The sequence below is a fragment of the Elaeis guineensis genome, chromosome 3 (assembly GCF_000442705.2).
Source record: "Elaeis guineensis isolate ETL-2024a chromosome 3, EG11, whole genome shotgun sequence".
Classification (NCBI taxonomy): domain Eukaryota; kingdom Viridiplantae; phylum Streptophyta; class Magnoliopsida; order Arecales; family Arecaceae; genus Elaeis; species Elaeis guineensis.
The window spans coordinates 3249092-3271199 of record NC_025995.2 but is presented as its reverse complement, the minus strand read 5'-3'; the positions used below and the strand labels follow the sequence as shown (position 1 = coordinate 3271199).

Here is a 22108-nt window from a genome sequence, read left to right as displayed (position 1 = left end):
TCTATGTCAGTTCGACAAACAACATTAAATCTCGAAAAAAATGATATCTGTGTCAAAATATTCTAGATTTGAACTAACAAAAGAACTATCAAGCTGTTAATAATAAACTTGAGATATCTAAGATTTCTTGGCATTATCTGCAATGAAGCAATCTACTGGCAAAATTGTCTGGGTATGATTAGATTAGGTCAAAATCTGTAGCATCCTTTCATTATCAATAAAATCTTTCCTTATTTGCAACTAATGTATTCCATCATAATATCTTTTAAATCAAGAAATTAATATTTGTAATCAGTTTAATCCATCACATTTTTACTGCGCACTCTGATTTTAACTTATCAAATTATATAGGTTTATCAAAAGATAAGAATATCTTTGTATGTTAAATCAATCAAAGATAGATCCAACTTTCAAATTTCATATAAAACTTAGAGCAAAACTTTAAGTTTCTTTATCTTTATTACTCATTGGGCATAGCACATCAAAATTAAATATTGATCCACTTTCTATATTTGAAATTATTGCATAAGCTTGATCACTTCTCAAGAATCCAACATGTCAAGAATTAATCGGAGTTAACCTTAGATTTATCTTACAATCATTTGGATAATTTTTAAATCAATCTTTTTTAAAAAAAAAAAATTATCTCCAACTCGAACAAACTACAAGAACTCAAGTCAACATCTTTGTAAGTAGAATCAACTTGGTTATTTCTTGTAAAGCTCCCTTCATCACAACCCTTAATATCAATCGATAAATCCATACAAAATCTTATCCCTTGTATAAGTCGTTCAAAATTTAACACTAGCAAGATATCTTAGTTCAATTCAGAAATCCAAACTTTGATTTAAATAATTAATACACTTCACTATCTTCAACAATCACAAGAAAAATTAAAGAATCTAATTCAAAGATGGTAATACGAATTATTAAAGATTTTATCATAACCTATATATTATACTCTAACAAAACTAATTTCTTATTCGAATCATCAAAATTCTTTTGATCCATTTAGAAAAGTAATTTTTGACTTGAAATTCAATGCAACTTGAAAGATCAAAAAAAATTACATCCAAATATGATATTTTGAATAACCAAAGATTTCATCAAGATGTGTATCTCATATTCTTATAATAAAATTCAAGTATATTTTTCATCTAAAATTGAGTTTCATATATGACCTCTTATAGGTTCAATGCTCAAAAATATTTCTCTCTCATATGATGTAATTTCTTCTTAGACCATACCCTAATTAACTTTCTTTAGATAAGTCCAAAATTCATAATGCTCAGACAATTATCATCGAAATTAGAAAAAGTATCATGATCTTCAATCATATAAGTTTAACATTCAAAAATCATCTAGTATACTCAACATAACTTATCAATACCTTGCACTTCATTTCAGGGTCAACTCTTCTCATACTTAGGTCAACCTTACTAATTGAAATCTAAGATATAACTCGTTAATTTTATTATGGACATCATATATCACTTATGCATAAATTTCATCATAATATCTATTGATTCGAAATCCAAATACTGATTCTTTTCTTTTATATCCATCATATTTTTCATGATCATAACCTAAGTTCAGATATCACTAAAGTTATAATTTTGAATAATTATAATCTTAAACTCAAATACCATTAAAATCATATTCTCTAGTGATTATAACCTAAACTCTAATATCATTCTATCATACTCTTAATGATCATAATCTTAAACTCTGATATTATCTATCATACTCTATTGATTATAATCTTAGAAATGTCATAATCCCTTATGATCATAAAAATCCTGATACCACTTCAGTCATATGCTCTGATATCACTCTATCACATCCTATTGATCATACATAAAGCTTTGATATCACTTCATAATCTCAATGATCTTAAACCTAAGCTCTGATACCATAAAATGTCATGCTCCAAATTCAGAATATAACATGGCCATGCTACCGAGGGATGGAGCCCCCGATAACACGAAGCCAACCCATCATAATCATCTAAAATTTATCAAATAAAAAGATTCAATTCTATTATTCATCAAATAATTGAACCAATATTGGTTCAGAGCATCTAAATCCAAAAGCAAGTACCAACCCGAATCTCAACATTCATAAATAACTATGAATCCATGATCATAAAATAATCTAAACTTTTGCTATCAAATTTTTAAGCTTGCTACGCAGATCTTCAACTTTGAATCCTTCATCGGTCCTAATCTTTTTTTTTCTCTGTAAAAAATAAAAAAATAAAAAAAATATGAGCTACACTAGCCCAGTAAGTAGAACTTGCGCTTTCTTATCGGATCAAGCATAAATTTTTTATGATAATGTAATATTTAAAAAATAATAAATAATATAAAATAAAGTATTTCATAGAGTACATAATAAAATGAGTCATAAACCAATCATGTATACATAAAATCATGTATATTTCATAATCATGAATCATAAATCATTCTTATCATGTATTCATGTCAAGTTTCGAAATATTGCTCCCAGATATTCATGCTAAGGTCACTATTATACCCGTGACAAGGTCATGTTTCTTAATCGACAGAGTTCTTGATTCATGTGCCAACTTTATACCCGCTGGTAGGATCATGTTTCGTGTGGATGCTAGCTTCGGATGTCGACTTTTCTAAAGAAATTCATTCATAGCTATCAGAGAGCCTTTGAAATCTTTATATCTTTTTCTTAAAACATATATATACATAGATGGAAAGAAACAATGAAATTCATGCTTCGTAATCATGCTATTTTTATAAAATACATTCATAAAATCAATGCTCATAATAAAATATGATTTTTGACTTCACATATGTTGATCCTTGATTTGTGAAAAATATGATTTCATCAATAACAATTCCTTGCATGAAAATATGATCATTTAAAAAATAAATAAGGGGCATTAGATTCACTTACCTCATTCATCTTAGATCTTCAGACTTCGTTAAAAGAATCAGCTAATCCTAGTTAAAATATCAAATCATCATCAATTTTTATTTCATAAATATAATAAGATTAAATCATAAGAAAAGATGACTGTTGTCCGGATGTGTCGGACCATCCAGATACCAAGGCAATTCAGGGTCTCTGATCTGAGGGTCAGATTTAAGTGACTTGATCAAGAAATTGTGAAGCACAGAATAGACCAAGATCAATCAATAGAGTTCATTAATAATGAATTTGAAAGATACTTGATATGATCAAATGAGGTTGACATACAGTACGGATATCAAAATAACTTCGGATCATCTTGTTAGAGTCAATATAAGCCTCTAAAAGATGAAGGCATGACTCAATACAAGATTCATAGACCTTTTTAGAGAGAGAAAGTCGATCATGAGATAGAAAGTAGAGAGAGAAAATGAAGAAAAAATCTTCGTATCCTTCAAAAGTGACAATCATGATTGAAATCATCAGAGGTCATATCAAGATGACTTAATATAGATTAACTATGATCGTTGTTATCAATTTCAAATAAGGATAGGATCAGAATCCAATCTATTGCATGAATTTTGGAGCAATCTCAGATCATCATATTTTCATCTCAAATTTATCCTAGGGTCTATAAAGCAATCAAAGAGAGAAAATGACCCTAGAGAGACAAAATTCATAAAAAGAGATAAAAGATCTAGAGAGAGAAAATAGAGAGAGAATTTAGAGAGAGAAATTGGAGAGAGAAGGTAAAGAGAGGAAAGAAGAAAGAGAGAGAAAATTCTCTCTCTCTCTCTTTTCTATTTTTCTCTTTTTCTTTTTCTTTTTCTTCTTCTTCTTTCTTTTTTTTTCCTTTTTCTTTTTTTTTTCTTTCACCGGAGTAGAGGACCAGCACAGTCCTCTTCTTCACAGAACAGGGGAGGTCCTTCCTCCCCCTTGTTTTCAAACTAAGGGCCTCCCCACCAACCGACCATCACTCCGATCGGTGGAGCAGTCCCCGACGACGTCGAGAGATCGAGTCCGGTGACCGACGCGGCAAACAGTGACAAGAAAAAAAACCAAAATAACATGAAAAAAATAGGGGATCTTCTTTGGAATTTGTTTTCAGCAAAGCCAATGGCCGGCGGTGAGGTCTGGGGTTGTGAGAAGATGAGCAAGAGAGAGAGAAGGAAGGATTGGGACCTTATCTTGATTCCGGTGGCATCTTCGGTCTTGATTTTCGATGGGCACGATGAAGGCAATCAGCGACTCCAAAGGAAGGAAAGAGGGAGAAAGAAGAGCGAGAAAACCTGATGTTTCATGGCTTGCTTAAGATGGTGAAGAGAAAATTTATAGATGGGATCTAGGGCTCCTGGAGTCCCAATCCCATCCTGATTTAAAAAGGGAAGACGGACTCTATCAGGAGTCCTCTTTCGTTCTCTTCTTTCTTATTTATTTATTTTTTTTTTTTAAATCTGAGTTATTATATGTTGGTCGGATGGATAAGAGGGATTTGATCAAATTGGATTGGGTTAGGTTCAAAATTGAGTATACTATTATCTATACCTGATCCGAAGTTGCTTTGGATATTTTTCTTTAGAACCCTTACCTTCTCGAATACTGAGTATACTATTATCCATATTTGATTCGAAGTTGCTTTGGATATTTTTCTTTAGAATCCATACCTTCTCGAGTTCTAATCAGATTGAATAATACCTGCCTCATTCAGATTGGGTTGAATTGAGTATCTGGCACCCCTGCTAGTTAGCAGCATTGCAGGATTGCCCAAAAACCCAAGACATAAAAATTAGAACAAGGTGGGGCCCATTATCCACCCGGCAAAGCAGTCAATGCAGGGGAATTCATGATCGTCGCACGAGGATAGTGGAGAGAGGCTCCCTTCTTCCCCTTTCTAGACTCTTTAGATTTCTGTGAGAAATTAAATAAAGGGTTTGGATCAATGTGGACGTACGTAACACCGCCTGGCAAACAAGTCAGCTCATCACAACTAGAAATTTCTAGATACCCATCCAAGTGAGTAATCTCATGCCTATGTAGCCCCTTACTGTCAACTCCTTTAAATTAATTAGGATGAGGTAGGAGCCTTAGATATGATGGAATTGCCATTAACGGAAGCTTGGATAACCACCTAGGATCTATTACTATAGACGACATACAAATGTTATAAAAACCATTAAACAATTCGAAAAAATGATAATTCTTTACACTTTCTTAGCACTAGACATAATACTAGTTAAAATGCTCATGTATATGCACATGGAGCTAATACTTCTTCTAAAGATAATTTGTAGGAAAAGATCCATTATATCTCTTGAAATGTCATGCCCCGTACCCAATACTTAAGTCAACCACATGGCTACACACTTCCTAAAACAGGGCCCTAGAGAATTTGTAAGGCCTGTCCATTGAGGAATGCGAACCACATCTCATAGCAAAATTAAAAAATCCATCATTCATATATAAAAATGGTTCAATTACAAAAATTTAAATAATTGACTTGCTTCAGTAAGACTACACTTACTTACCCTTTCATCAAGATTCCAAACTATAGTTATATTAAGCATCCTACAACTCTAAAAGGAGAAATATAAAGATGGTGTGAGCTTTACAGTCCAGTAAAAACCTCCACACATCTACACCAATATTTGTCACAAGATTCGTTATAAGACATGCTTTCCCAACTTAACAATATATCACATAGTATTAATTCCTTTCCATGCAAAAATAATATCACATAAGTTACCCTCATTTTAGATTAGAATGTATTGGATTTGACAATGTTTGGGCTTTTGACTATGGACTATCATGACTATATTTTTGGCTTGTGGCAGGGTATCAACAGTATCACATTTTCAACCCATGGCATGGCAAGGCATCAATAGATACCATATTTCTTACATATGGTGGGGCATTAATAGTTATCACTTTTCTGGTCAGTGAGAATCAACAAGTGTCATATTTCCAATCTGTGATAAGGTATCAATAATGTGGCTAATCTAGAGCACTATAACCAACCATCTAAGTATACAATTCTTTGTTTTAATTCTTACTGAGTAAATATAATTCAAGGCCATATTCTTTGCAAAATTTAATGCATAAGAGCATAAAAATCCATACAAACCACAATTAACAACATATGCTACTTATGTATACATAAAGAACCAAAAATCCTCAACAAATAATTATGTAATAAATGATTATCATATACTATGCAAAGTGAAAATTGTCAATGCATGAACATAGCATATATACACAGTGGATCAATGTTAGAAATTCTTACCTCCATCAATGGCCAACTCAGATGCAATATTTATCAGCCTAAGTGCACACTTAGCATATCCAATCAATTTAACATCAATATCTAACCAGCTTATATGGAACTAGCTTATCCTTAATTGATCAATATTAAATAATCTATTTTAGAGTTTTTCTTATCCCAAATTTCCTATCCTACCTTAATTTAAGAAAAATAAGAAATTAGAATTTTATCTTGATTTAGGAACTAGAATGGAAAACCACTTGCCTAGCATCCTCTAATTTGGACAATTGCATCCCTATAGAACCATAACCAATAATCAGGAAAACTATTGTGATTTACGATTGATGGTAGAAAATCCTTGAGAGAGAAAAAGCAACAATGTCCAATAGCCAATGGAACCAGATCTAGGCATCAACTTGTGAAATTGAGGAATCAGATGTCTAGTTAGGGTAAGAGTAACATATGAGAGGTTGGTGATGAAAGATCCATGATTAGCCAACAGAAACCAAGATGGAGGCCAACACAACACATGATCGTGACAGTGCTGGTCCAACAATAAAGAGTTTTGAACCCTAAGGTCCACAAAGTAGGAGTCAACTAAGGATCCACAAAGTGAGTCTTGAACCCTCCAATGGGACCAATAAACCATTTAGAGAGTAGAGAGAAAGGAAGAAAGATAGATAGGAAAGTAAGAGAAAAGAAAAGATTCGTGGAGGGCTTCCTCTCAAAATAGAGGAAGAGGGAGGGAGATCTAAAAATGGTGACAGTCAGAGGAGGGTGATCCACGTCAGTCGTAGTTGCGGCATCAACGAGCAACATTGGCTAGCCAACAATAGAGGAAAGAAAATAAATTAGGGAATGGCCGGTTGCATAACATACAATAGGTAGACCAAACGGTGGTGATGATAGTGTCATCGACTAGAAGGCTGAACTCTGACAAGGACCATGGCAGCAATAGGGGTAGCAATAGGTCAAAAAAAGATCAAGTTGGTTAATCTCTATACCCACCTCATCAGGAACAAATCCAAACCCATACCTACTCTATACTCATTTGGGGTTGGATCGGGTCAGGTAAAATGGAGCTAAAGCTTAGGTTGGATCAGGTCGGATATACTCGAAACCCTTCCCTTTCGATCAAAAAAAAATCCCACCCTACAAGAATCTAAGAAACCATCCGATCTCTCTACTCTCCTTCCCCACAGATATCTAAAAAAGAGAAAAAAAAAAAAGAAGCAAAAACTATATATATATATATATATATATATATATATATATATATATATATATATATATATATATATATATATATATATATATATATATATATCCAACCGAAGAGGGAAGTTTAAACATCGACGATGGCTAGGGTCTTGTCGGCTAAAGCTCAATTAGGTGAGAAAAAGTCTTACTGTTTAAATTTTTTGATCTTTCTTTTGATTTCGGAGCCACCTCCTCTCCTCCTCGTTTAGATGATGGCTAGGGTTTTGTCAACTGAAGTGAGAAGCTTAGATGTCGATAATGACTGAAGAGCTGCCTTTTCTCTTTTGCCACCCAACTGGTGGTCCTCTAGGCCCCAGACCTTTATCATCTCATCGGAGCCCCCAACCCCCAACACCTCGCCACCCTCCTAGCCTTTAGCCATGGCTCCCATATTGCCGCCACCGCCACCTACATCACGGTGCTCCTCGCCTGCTTCTACTCCACCTGCTTCACTCACCTCTTCTCATCGCCTCCACCTTTGTCGGCCGAAAAGAGAAGATGATGGCTAGAGTTTTGGGTGGGAGGCTTGAAGTGGCTGAATAGGCAAGCTTAGATGGATACGATGGAATCAAGGCATTATATGGAGGACTATTGAGTTGAATTCAGGGCATGGCATACTATTATCCATATCCACCCTGATCCTATTTCGGATTTTTTTCTTAAACCCATATCCGGCCTAGATTTTAATCAGGTCGAGTAAAACCCAACACATTCAGGTTGAGTCAGATCGAGTACTCAGCAGGTCAGCAAAAAATTACCACCCCTAGGCAACGACATCGTTGGCTATAGGCCGATAGTGGAAGAAATAAATAGAAAGAAAAAAAGGATTAAGGCCGAAGCAGAAGAGACCCTGTTCATCCAAATGTGTTGTTAAAAGTGCGCATTTAGGCGTGGGAGAAATCTAAGTGGTGACTGGGCCAACACTCCCACTACAGGACATTGGTTATCTTCAGCCACAGCAGGCCCAGCCGCAACTGCAATGGGATCCACTTTTAGATCTCGGTTGTTTTAAGGACTTATTCCAGTTCATTTTTTTCTCACATAAGAAAGAAATCAGGCTTATGATGTAACTGATTTGATTTTGCTACCGAGGAAAAGCTAAAACATTGGTGTAATCTTTTCCATTCTCGAAATGCCCGAGGTTCGAATAAAAACCAGACTACACAAGAATTTTATGTTTGAAAATTGTTTGGGATTGCATTTGCAGCTGAGCAAGGATTTTATTTTGGATATGGAAGCAGAAATTCTATCTAATTAATTTGACATGAGATTTGCTGCTCTTTGATGTGCCAAGATTATCATTGCTATTATTCTCAAACAAGCATGAGGTGTATGCTTGGTTAATAGTCCAACCTAAAGCAATTTCATGATTTCATTTTTGTGGTCCAGATTTAGCAACGAGTTCCAGCATTTAGTCATAGTAATTTTATACTCCTGTTTTCAAATTCTCGGCCGTGTGTCGTACTGTTTTAAACTGACAGGTGGTATTCATGTTCTTCAAGGAGGTTGTTTCCCACTTGGTTGATTCATTCAGTGATTGCTGCCGTAGAATTTATGGTCCTGATACCCGAGTTTCTGAAAGACCTTATGGACATGGTATATAGTTTTTCTAGTTCTCTTTTAGTTTTTCTTTATGATTGGCACCAAAGGGTGCCTTTGCACCATCTAATTTTGTTCTGGCACTGAGCTTTAATTGATCCTCATGGATTTATGCTCTCACAGCTATTTTATTGTACCATGGATACATTCATGTGTAACCAATTCATTTTTTATGCTCAAATCTTTGATGTTGTTTGAACCACATGTTTGCTACGACATGGTTCTATTATTCTCATGCCTTGTTTATGGCAGCAGTTGCTGACAGTTGGTATTTTTGCACATTGTTTGGATGTCTCTAAAAATTTGATCAGGCTGGATCTGGAACCTTTCCCACAGTTTTCATAGAAAAAATATAATAATGCTTACTAGCCTTATGCTTATATTCATGTAATATTGCTGAAAAGTATGTAATCATGGTAACGCAGGGTTGATTTAGAAGAAAAGTATGTTGCAAGTGACTGAGCTAAGTGTGTTGGGTCTGTCAAAGTTTTTACACCTGCTTGAGTAGAAAAGAAAAGGTCTGCTGGTGGAATGCCACTTAGAAAAATATTATGCTAATAAGATCAGGATGAGTTAGCAATGGCACAGCAGAAGCATTTAAGATTGTTCTTATACTTTTTCTTTCTTTTTTTTTTTTGATGAAAAAGAATATTCTTATGTGTCTTACAATAATTTTAGCAGACAATGGAGTTCTGTTTGGAGATATATTTGCATGGGGATCATTTAAATTGGTTTGGATTGTGCAACAGATGAAGGAAAACACTGGCGGTCTGGGCTTCATCAAATTGAATGGACTTGAGCAGTGATCCTTATCGGCCTCCTCTAACAGCTGGTAGTGTAGTGATGCTATGAAGTAGCTGCTACTCTACTCATGGATTTTAGTCCTAAATTTGCCCTTAACTAATCTTTGTCTAAAATGGTTTTGCTGAAAGGCTTACACAAATGAATGAGGCTTTCTATTAACAAGTTTAGGTGGAAAAATAAATGTCACACCTCATGTGTTCTATAACCTAAAATGGGGTCCTGAATTTTTTGTTCTTCATCCATCCTGTTTCAGCATATAGGTTTCATCACGGAAGCTCTATTTTCATTCTGGAACTGTATGAAAATTATAATATATATATATATATATATATATATATATATATATATATATATATATATATATATATATATATATATATATATATATATATATATATATATTTATTTATTTATTTATTTATTTATTTATTTATTTATATATATATAAATGAAGAAGCTGTGACTTGCCTCATCCCATAGACAGTTATCCACTGGTGACCAAACAAAAGAAATCCATCTTTTTAGGAACAAAAATTAGAAATCATTTTTTCAAAAATAAAAAGAGAAATCCAGTTCAAGCTATAACATGCTCCTACCATATTTTCCTTTCTAGTTCTGCTCTTGTGATCAGTGAGCCTTTGCATGCAGAGCAGATACCTTATCTGTTATTTGCATGTGCTTCTTATGCTACAAAAAGATTTTTTAGTAAGACTTTTGATCAGCATGTAGTTTTTTTCTTTTTTAAAAGGAAAATCGGTCTGCAATTTTCCAGTTTTCTGAGGAATGCAGTGTAATTTCAACCGTAGCACAGACATGAAAATAGACGTGGAAAACAAGCATGTTCTTGGATCTTTCTTGATGTCCAACCCCATTGTCTTATTCTACTTATACCATCTAAATGGTCATATATCACGGTAGGAGCTGCCACTTGTGCTTGGTTTATTGAGATTACTAAAAGATGGAGGAACATTGTTCATTATTTTTGAGAAATGGAATATTATTAATTATAAGTAACAATACACACACAAAGCTCACATACAAAAAATGATAGCAATACATGAAATGGTAATATACAGATACAAGGTGATTATGCTTTATCATTTTCAAAAATCCATAGTAGGTTAACTTTTGGAGGAAGAAGCTGTCATTAGTAATGTGTAACTAATTGTCCCAAATGGTGTTGATTCCAGAAAAGAAGAATATGGATGTTCAACCCAAGAATAAGGGAAAATCTTCGGAATGATTTTGTTCAGGTACAGCATAAATGATTTACATAAGAACGTCTCAGCAGCATCATTCAGAAAAGCATAAATACTGATGGAGAAAAATAAACTGATATTTTATTGGTGGAAATGGAAGTTGAGTTTTCTATTGCTGACACTTGCATCACACCTTTTTGACATTGTTTCCCAGAATAAAAAAGACACTGGAAATTTGACAGATTCCGGAGTTATGCAAGGCTTTCAAGCATGGTTGGCAAGTCTGTTCGAACTCCATAACGGTGGCATGTTGGAAAGTAATTTTAGTCTTAGAATGTCTGCAGAGAAAGAATAAGACAATTTTCTGAATCCAAAAACATTCATGCAGATTCTCAGAAATTTGAGAGTCTTTCAGCAGGATGCTGATTATAAGAAAAACATTTTCCCAGAGAAATAGAAGGGCCATATATGGTGGTGCCTTGCTAGGCATCAGCTAGTAGTTTCCAATTTTGAATATTAGGAAAAAGCATGCACAACAGCATTCAAGTTGAAGTTTTGTTTAGGGAAAAAACTGCGCAACAAGATTTAGAATGGGTATTGAGATTGCAAGGGGTAGAAAATGTAAACTTTTAACAAATTCTTATGGGATGCAAAATAAAGAGTTAATTAGCAAACAGACAATAGCAGATTCCAAGTAAAAATATATAAAGTAAGCATCTATCAACTAAGAGGCAATATTCTTGGAATTTTAAAACAAACATGCCAAGCAACATAATAAGATTATTGATGAAAAGACAAGCATGAAGTTTGGCAATTAATAAGTGTAAATGTTGTAACATTTTCTTAAAGGGGAAAGGAAAGATAGTTCTGTTCTATTGCTTCAACCATATTCAAACATGCAGGTTGTCTCTCCCAACTGTCTGATAAGTAAAGCAGCAGTAGATCTTCTGCTCCTCTCCTCTTTTTGTTTCCTGTACAACAGTTTGTGGATGATTTTTCTATGTCTATATTTGTTTCCTCTTCTAATGACGGGCAAATTTATCTTGGAATGATTACAACATCTGGGATGTGAACAATCATGTACCAGTCTTCTATTCTCTCCTTCTCATCATCTCAGCAACTTGGGGTTGCAGTCTGATCATCAGTTCTTGGAGAATTCTGAGGTGTCACAAGCCATCTTTTGGGGTTTCCAGGTTGGAACAATGAGAAAGAATTCAAACCTGGAGTGAGGCAAGGCCTCCGACTGGCTCTGGCCACAGAGGTTAGTACATTGCTTCCTAATATCTACAGATGCCAATTGCTAAAGGGCAGTGAAGGACGGAGGCTGCTGCTCACTTTTTCTCCCCTCTAGGCACCTCAGATTTATGCTACTATTTAAAATAAGGGTTCATAGTGAAGGCTCATTATCCTGCATAATACCTCATGCTCACTAGTCAGTTTCTCACAGTAACTAATCACAAATGAATATAACTCCCTTCAAATAATTCTTTATTCATCTATAAATTCTGCCTTTTTTTTTTTAAGCTGCACTTGAGAATCGTGTTTAATTTATTCTACCTGTCAATTCTCAGATAGGGCCAAGACCCCATTAGATATGACTACTAAAAGTCCAAAGTTTAATCTAGTAGAGAAAAACCTTCAGAGAAATCCATTGTTCGCAGAAATTATCTTAGGTTCACTGAAGTGGTTGGCCTTTTGTGACAAGATCAAGTTGTATATGATTAGCACCAATGAGCTAATAATTCATAAAGACTGTACACCAAGAAAAGAAGGCAAATGTGCAAGGTAGAGGACATAAGTTGAAAGAGCTGTACTCTATATGAAAATGAAGTAACTTTAAATATTCATTTCTGGAAATGATAACCACTAAGAATATAACATGGTTTGAAGGCAATATAGCATATTCTGGATGTAATGTAATAAATATATACAAAGGCAATTGAGTGCTATGATGTTCATGAAACAATACACCAAGAATAGTAAAAGATCAACAATCTATGGAATCCCTTTTTTTCTTGGGATAAAAATCCAGAAGAACTACGGGAATTACAGTTTGAGAAAATGATAAATGACAAAGTAAAAAAACAAGAGGACATCAAAATTCTTAGATGGCATTTTAACAGTATAATTCTCATGATATATACAAATAAAACTCTACTATGCTTTAAATATAAAAAGTAGAGGAGAAAAAATGAAACTGTGACATTATTTATGACAATGACAATAAGCAGCATACGACAGAAGACCAAATAAATAACAAAAGGAAGCAAACATGGATATCTTTTGTTTATGGATTGAACGCAAGTACTCCGGTGCTAACTTTTGAATCCTCCCTTTGAGCATCATCTTTCCAGAGACTACAAAAGATTTGCAGGCTCTGGAGCTCTGTGAGGCTTTAAAGATGGATTGGCATGGTCGCCAAGCTCCTTAATAGTGATGACAGCTGAGCTCCTTGAACCAAAGTCCAGTCTAGAAAGATCTATCCATCAACAGAAAAAAGCACAAAACCAAATCAAAGATTCCATAATTTAGTAAAGGTATATGAATCTTTCAAATCACTCACATAGATTTTGTATGATATATGAGAATAAGAAAGCAATCCAGCTAGAATATATTTGGACAAATCAAACAATTTTCCAGCAACATGCCAACAGTCATATTGGAACTTAAAATGTGCATTTTAAGTTAAATTTGCATATAAAAATTGAAAACAAAAGGAACGAGAAGTAACAAACAGGGTCGAACTCAAGTTAATTATGACTATGAAAAGAATCTGCACACTGAGCAACTCAAAGTGGATTATGAGAATCTAAAGGATAGATAGAGAAATTTAATAAATTATTAAGTCAATATATGAGAGAAAAGTCAAGGGACAAATCCTGACATTCTTTTTCAGGAAGAGAGAAAACTTATATAATCAAAATGGGGAATAACTTCTACTTCTCTCCTTTATGCTGGATGCCGATGTTTGAGAATAAAAAATCAGTGCAAAAATTGTAAAGATTTTTCTAGAGAAAAGGTTAAGAAAACAAAGGAAGGAGAGCAAGAGGGGAAGGTGACACACAAATAAAGGCAGTTCACCACCAGATGGAGCTGTTGGCACCTCAGCTATGACCCATGCAGCATACACGCCCAAATTGACGGAGAAATTTTGCAGCAAAGGTACATCGTTCACTGCTTTCTTCTCCATCTTCTTCTTTCAGCTGCCAGATCTTGATGTCTGGGATATGAGCAATCTTGTGCCAGTCCTCGCCTGTCTCCCTCTTGCACTGCCTCCCTAGCTGGGGACAGTCTCCAATCTCCAAGTATTGGAGTGTAGTTAGGTGTTGTAGGCCATCTGGTAGCATTGCCAGCTGGGGGCAGGAGATGATACACAGCTCTTGAAGTGCAGTGAGGTGTTGCAGGCCATTTGGCAGCATTGCCAGCTGGGGGCAGTCGGAGATACGCAGTGTTCGGAGTGCGGTGAGGTATCGTAGGCCATGTGGCAACATTGTCAACTGGGGCAAGTCGGAGATATGCAGCTTTTGGAGTGCGGCGAGGTTTTGCAGGCCATCTGGCAGCATTGTCAGGTTGGGACATTCCCCAATTAATAGATTTTGGAGCGACGTGAGGCCTCCTACCCACTCTGGCAAAATAGTTAATGCATCTGCTCCTTCTATTTGTAGATCTTGCAGCACAGTGAAGAAGGGGGTGGGCTGCTGCTGCTTCCTTCCTCCCACTTCTAGACTCCTCATATTTCTATTTTCCTCTAAAGCAAGGGTATGGAGTGAGGGGAGGTACATAATACCCTCAGGCAAACAAGTCAGCTCATCGCATTCCCAAATTCGCAGCTCCTCAAGGGCAGTGAGGTATTGCAGCCCATCCCACCACCCAGACATCGATGATGATGATACTTGACAGTCCTGAATTTCAAGCATTTTGAGTTTGGACAATCCTGCAAGGTTCGCTGCTGATAAGAGCATCTCATTGCTTGCTATTATTGTAAGATACTCCACAAAGCATGGGATACATGGATGTGCCATTAATTTGGGACATGCATCTATACTCAATTCAAAAAGGCAAGGGAAGGATGCCATCTTTCCTCCTACCATCATTGGTTCTATATGCCATTCCTCCAAATTGGGCATGTCAGTTAAATACAACTCCTCTAGCGACGGAAATGTGCCACTGCCACCAACCCCATAAAACTCCCCTCCGATTCTCTTCACAACACCCATTCCAGACATAGTAAGAATCTTTAACAATGGCAATTGACCAAGTGGTGGAAGGCATTCACACCTCTCGAGCCCCTGCAATGTGAGCCTAACAAGATTTGGAAAAGAAGATAACACTACTTCTGCCCTTGATATCCAATTGGGCAAACTGATGCCCATATAATAACTTATATCCAACTCCTTTAGATTATGATGAGGTTGGAGCCTTTCAAATACAAATACATCCCTTGCCACTTCAATAGATGATGGTTCCTGTGCCTCTCCTAAGCCTTTGTTCCATTCAAGCATCAGGTAATTCAATCTCATCTTTGCTCGTAGGTTTGCTTGCATGGCTTCATCTGGATCCTTCACATGGTGCAGATTTTTAATTACCAACCCACCGCCAATAGAGTTCAGATGTTGCAGCTCCATGATGGTACGCCCATTCTCCTGAGCAACAATGAACATTGACAGTGTCTGAAGGTTGCTCAACCGTCCCAGGCCATGAGGCACACAAGACAAACTGGAGCATTCTGATATATCTATGTGTCTAAGGTTTCCTAGATTGCTTATACCTTCAGGTAATTCTTCTAGATTGCTGCATTCTTGGAGGTTCAATGTCTGCAAATTGTAAAGTCTGGTGATCGAGGTAGGTAATGCCGTGATCTCAGTATATGATAGGTCAAGGAACCGTAGATGCTTTAATCTGCTTATTCTATCAGACAATTTCCAAATATAATGAACCTTTAAATCCAATGCACGTAACTGGGTGAAATTTTTTGTTACATTGAAGATAAATTTGTCCATATCATGAGTACAACCACTTCCTACCCCCAACACAATAAGCGATCTCAATTTTTTTGCTTTATAAGTTGTCTCTAAAGTGGCTGATGACACATTATTACACATGACTAATAAATAGCGGCATCGAGAAATGCTCTCCATGTCCATGTCCCTATCCATCTCAATGACCAAAGTTTCATCCTTTGTGAGGGAACATGCAAGATCATGAACTAAATCATGCATCTTGCATGTGTCTATGTTACTGTACTCATCCATTTGAACATCTTGAAAAAATGACCTCCACAATAGACTCTCGAAGTATTGCCTGCCAATGTCCTCTGCATTTTGATAAGTATTCGATGTATCAATCAGTCCTTCAGCCATCCACAATTGAATCAATCTCTTTATTTCAAATTTATAATCTTTCGGGAACACAGAACAGTAAGTGAAACAGCGCTTCAAGTGAGGGGGTAAATGATCATAACTCAAATTTAGTATAGGGAGAATTCCAACCACGTCTTTAGATAACTTCCAAATCTTGTTGTCTTTGATAGCTAACCATGCTGCTTCACCTCTTTTGGTGCCCATTAGACTTCCAAGAATCTTTGCTGCTAAAGGCAAACCTCCACACTTTTTAACAATCTCCTTTCCAATATCAACCAACATTGGGGTCTCTTCTTGTCTCCCCAACCCAAATGCTTTTTGCTTGAACAACGCCCAACAATCATCAATTCCTAACCCTTGTAGTCTATGTGGTAAGATGGTTCCGGTTATAGAAGCAACAATTTCACTGCGTGTTGTTATTATAATCTTGCATCCTAGTTTGGAACGTACAAACAAAGGTTTTATTTTATCCCATTTTGATTCATCTTCATTCCATAAATCATCTAGAACCAAAAGAAATCTTTTTGTTCTCAGTTTTTCTTGCAAGAAAGAAGACATTGTTTCTAAGGTCGAGAAATTACTTTGCTCCTTTGTAACTTGTTCAATCATCGCCTGCAAGATTACTTTTGCATCAAAACTTTCACCCACACACACCCACATTCGAAGCTCAAATTGCTTCTGGATCCTATCATCATTATACGCTAATTGAGCAAGAGTGGTCTTTCCAACACCACCAAGGCCAACTATTGGAAGGATTGAAATATTTTTATCATTGTCTTTGTCCACTAAGAATTTTATGACATCCTTTTTGTCATCATCTCTTCCATAAATTTCAGATTCAATCACGGATGAAAAGGTTTCTCGATCTAGGGTATTTTCTGAGATAGATCCCTCAGCCAAATGGTATCTCAACCTCTCTTGTGCAATCTTGTCCAGTCTCTCCCTAATCCCTTTTATCTTGCGAGCCATCTTATATCGAAATGCAATTGTATTGTTTGAGGAAAAGAAGTCACGCACCTTTTCAGTCATGGGATCATGTCTCACTATTTTTCGCTGCAGTGCTTCAGTCTGCAATTCATCGACCACATCGTCAGCATCAAAAGCTGCATCTCTGAGCTTCTTCAACCAACCTTGCAGAGTTTTGTTAGTGACAGATTTCTTCTCTGCATCATCAAGCACGTTCTTGATCGTTGATAACTCACTCTGCAGCTCCTCCAAGTCGGTGTAAACACTCCCCACCAGTCCCAGCTCCTTCCAGAACCCAGATGCCAACTTCTTCACCACCATTTCGACGATAGGCATGGTAGTTGATAGTGCTAATTCAGCCATGATTTTAGAGGTTTATTGGACAACCTAAGCTACGATCTCTTAGATGAAGCTTTGGTGAATGGGGAGTATAGTGGTTCGAGTGAAGGAATTTATTTATATGCTCTAAAATCATGAGAAATATGACAGAGAACCAAAAGAAGTCCGAAGGAGAATGTGATGCCAAAACCCGCAGACTAAGGCAAGAAAGAATTAGCTTTGCTTTGCAAGTAGCTCTGGTATCTGGTTCCATGGACTTTTGCGAGGGCATCTCTCCTGGCAGTAACGGGCGGAACAATACACAAACCATACTCGGATATGGTATTAGCCATCTCTCACCTTCTCTCCCCGGACCGCCAAGCACCAGCCCCCCTCCATCCCCGCCTTTCTATTTTTTAACCCATCCGCTGATCCGTTGAACACCATCACAGACCCCTTCCCTTGTCTGTTCAATTGATTTCCTCACCAGCCTTTTCTTCGTCCAAGCTCTGGCAATGATCATTCAAAGTCATGCCCCAAATCCGGGATACAGCACGACGGCACTATCAAAAATCCGACCTGATATAACACAAAACAAATCAATCATAATTTAAATAAAATAAAAAAATTATTATAAATAAAATATAATAAAAAAATTTAATTTAAATTATTAATTAAATCAAGATCAATTCGAAATATTTAAATTTCAAATCAAATATCAAAATATATGTCTCAAAATTCATAAATAATTAACTAAAATTTTATAATCATTCCATAATTAAATTCAGTTACAAAATTTTCAAATTTACTATCATAGATCCTCAGATCTGGATCATCCATCATTCATTATTCTTTTATAAAAGACAGCAAAATAAGATATATGAGCTACACCATCTTGATAAGAAATATGAGCGACACCACCTCAATAAGTAAAATCTACACTTCCTTGTCAAATCAAGTATAATTTTTTCAATGATAATGCATCATTATGAAAATAACAAATATTATAAAAATAAAATAATATAATATAATAAGTTATAAAACTAGTCATGTATATATAAATCATAAATAGTTTATAAATAGAATTCATAAATTATTAGTGTTATGTCTTCATGTTACGATTCAAAGCTAGGTTGCTTTTAGATATTTGTACTACAATCATTTTATATACATGACAAAGCCAGTATCCTTAATCAATAAAGTTCTTATTTTGTATATCAACTTTATACCCATGGATAGGGTCTATGTTCATATGAATGCTAGCTTCGAATGTCGACCTTTCCATAAAGATTCATCCATAACTATCTAAGAGCCTTTAAAATCTTTGTATCTTTTTCTCGAAACATATATATAACAGGTAAAAAAATTAATAGAGTTCATATTTCATATACATGTTATTTTCATAAAAATATATTCATGGAATTATTTGTCATGATAAAATATAAATTTTCATATCATATATGCTAATCTTTATTTTAAGAAAAATATGATTTCATCAATAGCAGATCATATACTTATAAAACATAATAATTTTAAAATAAATATGAAGTGCAAGATCTATTTACCTCATTCACCCTAGATCTTTAGACTTCGTTGGAGAATCAGCAATCCTATTTAAAATATTAAAATATAATTAATTTTTTATTTGATAAATTTAATGATATTTATTAATGTGAAGAGGAGATTGTTCATGGGGTGGCTAGTCTGATAGACTAGATGGGCCAAATCTAAGTGAGTCGATCAAAAAATTATGAAGTATGGATTGAATCATAGGGTTCATCAATAATAGATTTCAAATCAAGATCAAGGTGATCAGTCCAATAGGCTTTCTCAGACATCACGGTAGTCTCGAGCCTCTTTGGGTCAACTCAAATCCATAACCAACGGAACAGGACTTTGAATTAGATCCTTTGTTAGCTTAGAGAGGGAAAGAGAGAGGGTAGAGAGAGACATGAGAGAAAGGACAGAGAGACACTTCTTTATCTTTTCTTTCTTTTTTTTCTCCTTTCTTTCTTCTTCTTTCTTTTCTTTTTTTCTTCTTCCCTACTTTTATCGAAGGGGAGGAAGCGGGCGTGGTAGCTAGTGGTTGGAGGACTAACAATAGATGGCGATAGCGGATAGTCGATGGTGGGCAGTAGTGGACAGGCAACGACAGTGGCTGTCATAGGAAAGGGCTCAAACAAATAGGGAATCCGATCCTTTTCTTGATCTTTCTAGCCGTTGGCCAGTCACTAATGGCCATGGCACCATCATGGGGAGTGGTAGGAAGATCGAGCTATTTGACCAGGACTCCAACAACAAAGGGCGGTGATGCTTCTGGCCAAAAAAGGAAGAAATCAAGGCCAGAAAATAGGAGAAGTGGAACTTGATCGATTTTCAGCCAAGTACGTACTGAAGAGGGATCTTTCAGGGCTATGGAGAGAAGAAAAAATTGTAATAACCCGACCTTAAAAAAAAAAAATCTCATGCGTGTGGTGCATGTGAGGCAAAGGATGGAAGACTCCTAAAATGAGTCTTCTTTAGGAGTCTTCCTCTTTCTCACCTCCAACTCCTTTTAGGAGTCTTCCTCTTCTTCACCTCCAACTCCATCGAGGAAGAGTTTGATTCTTCTCTAAACAAAGGAGCTCTAACCTATAATTTTTTTCAGGAATCTTTTTCTTCCTCATCTCTAACTCCATCGAGGAGGAGTTGTTTGATTCTCCTCCAAACAAAGGAGATCTAGCCTATAAACTTCAAGAGTCATCCTCTTCCTCATCTCCAACTCCATCGAGGAGGAGTTTGATTCTCCTCCAAACAAAGGAGCTCTAAGCTATAAATAAGAGACCCTCTTCCTCCTTTTCTTTCCTTACCGCAAATTCTTGAAGAAATTACCGCTGATTTGACTCCTTCTGTTGAGCTTTTCTTGATTTTCGTCAGAGAGATCATCGGATCTCTCGCCATAGGTGTCATCAGATCGAGGTAAGTCTTTCTTCCTTTCCTTCTTTCTTTTCTAGGCCTTCCATCATTAGATTTGATTTGATAAGCCGTCGGTCATGGAGGATAGGGTCCTTCCTTCCTCTTCAATTTTTTCATTGCTTTGCAGGTCATCGGTGGCTGTGGTCGCCATCGGTATCATCTCCTGATCGGTGTTGTGCATCGTCATTGATTGCCAGCCTGGTTCCCGACCTTGGCCGGAGGAGGAGGGGACAAGGGTTCGGTCTCCTATTTTCACGAAGAAGAAGAAGAAAAGAGAGGGCACGGCTCTCTTCTCTCTCTTTCTTTTAATTAATTATTTTATTTTATTCTCTAATTAGGTTGAGGAAAACCTATTAAAAAAAGAAAGAAAAAAAAATAGGAGACTTGGAGTGGACCTTGGCGAGTTGTCATAGAGGGTTTAAACCAAATTATTCATACTTTATTATTTTAATACTAAAATTGGTTCTGTAGGAGAGCAATTTTTTGAATAGGAGATCACCTAGCAGATCTCTTAGCATTTGGTTTGTAAACTGGGGTGCGAATCGATATTAGGAGGTTAATTTATTATCATTAAATATAAAGATTCTTGACACAAACATAGTTTATATATTTATTTTTGTACTACATAATTTAATTTTTCATGGCTGACATTTATTTATGATTGCTGGCATGATTATTTATATGTTTGTATGTTTGTACAAAATTTTGATGATTTTTGATTATTTTGGATTATGACACCAACAATTGAGATTTTTGAAAAGAACATAGTATCATACAATATTTTTTTGGTATAATTAAAATTTAATAAATTAATGATCAAGAAAAAATATTTGGACTAGCCATGTTGAGTCTCATCACGGACAAGAACATGACAGCGAGAATAGTCCGCCATGGACAGATACATGGTACTGAGAATAGCCTGCCATGGGCAGATACATGGTATCGAGAATAGCCCTGCCATGGATAGATACGTAGTGTTGAGTTTGCCACCGCAGGCTAATATACAGATATTCTGATTTGCCACCGTGGATTGAAGCACGATTATTCTAATTTGCCACCATGAGTTGAAGTACGGTTATTCTGGTTGGCTATCATAGATTGAAGTGTCGTTTATGGCTTTTAGCCATGGACTACAGCGTGATCATGATTAGTCCGAAATCCTAAAGATAACTGCTGATTGATCCGAGGTCAAGTTAATGAGATATGGATGATAAGATAGGCAATCAGAATTAAGTAAAAAGAGTTTTACTTAATGACATATGTGCAGTATAGTTCTTTTGAAAAAGATGGATGTTCAATGGCATATGATGCATATTTTTGTATATATTGGTATTGAGTTATACTAGATATTTGACATGAGATTTCATAGTTTATGCTCTTTTTTTTATACTATTCATATATTATTTTTGAATTATTATTATTATACTGGTGTAAGTGTATGG

At 35.7% G+C, this 22108-nt stretch overlaps 1 protein-coding gene across 3 annotated transcripts; it reads right to left on the bottom strand.

Moving 5' to 3' along the window:
- Nucleotides 1-10999: 10999 nt before the first annotated feature.
- Nucleotides 11000-18273, bottom strand: LOC105042488 (disease resistance protein RGA2). Of its 3 annotated transcripts, XR_002164544.3 has the most exons (3): nucleotides 14132-18272; nucleotides 13388-13546; nucleotides 11000-11405 (listed from the first exon to the last, which is right to left on the bottom strand). XR_002164544.3 is itself a non-coding variant. In XM_073253547.1 (2 exons), the coding sequence occupies exon 1, from the start codon at nucleotides 17754-17756 to the stop codon at nucleotides 14172-14174; it is 3585 nt and encodes a 1194-aa protein (XP_073109648.1). In that variant the 5' UTR covers nucleotides 17757-18273; the 3' UTR covers nucleotides 13207-13546; nucleotide 14171. The 3 variants fall into 3 exon arrangements, 2 of the variants coding, with proteins under 2 accessions (XP_073109648.1, XP_010918023.2); XM_073253547.1 differs by lacking the exon at nucleotides 11000-11405 and having other exon boundaries at nucleotides 13207-13546; nucleotides 14171-18273; XM_010919721.4 differs by lacking the exon at nucleotides 11000-11405 and having other exon boundaries at nucleotides 13207-13546.
- Between the last annotated feature and the right edge of the window lie 3835 nt (nucleotides 18274-22108).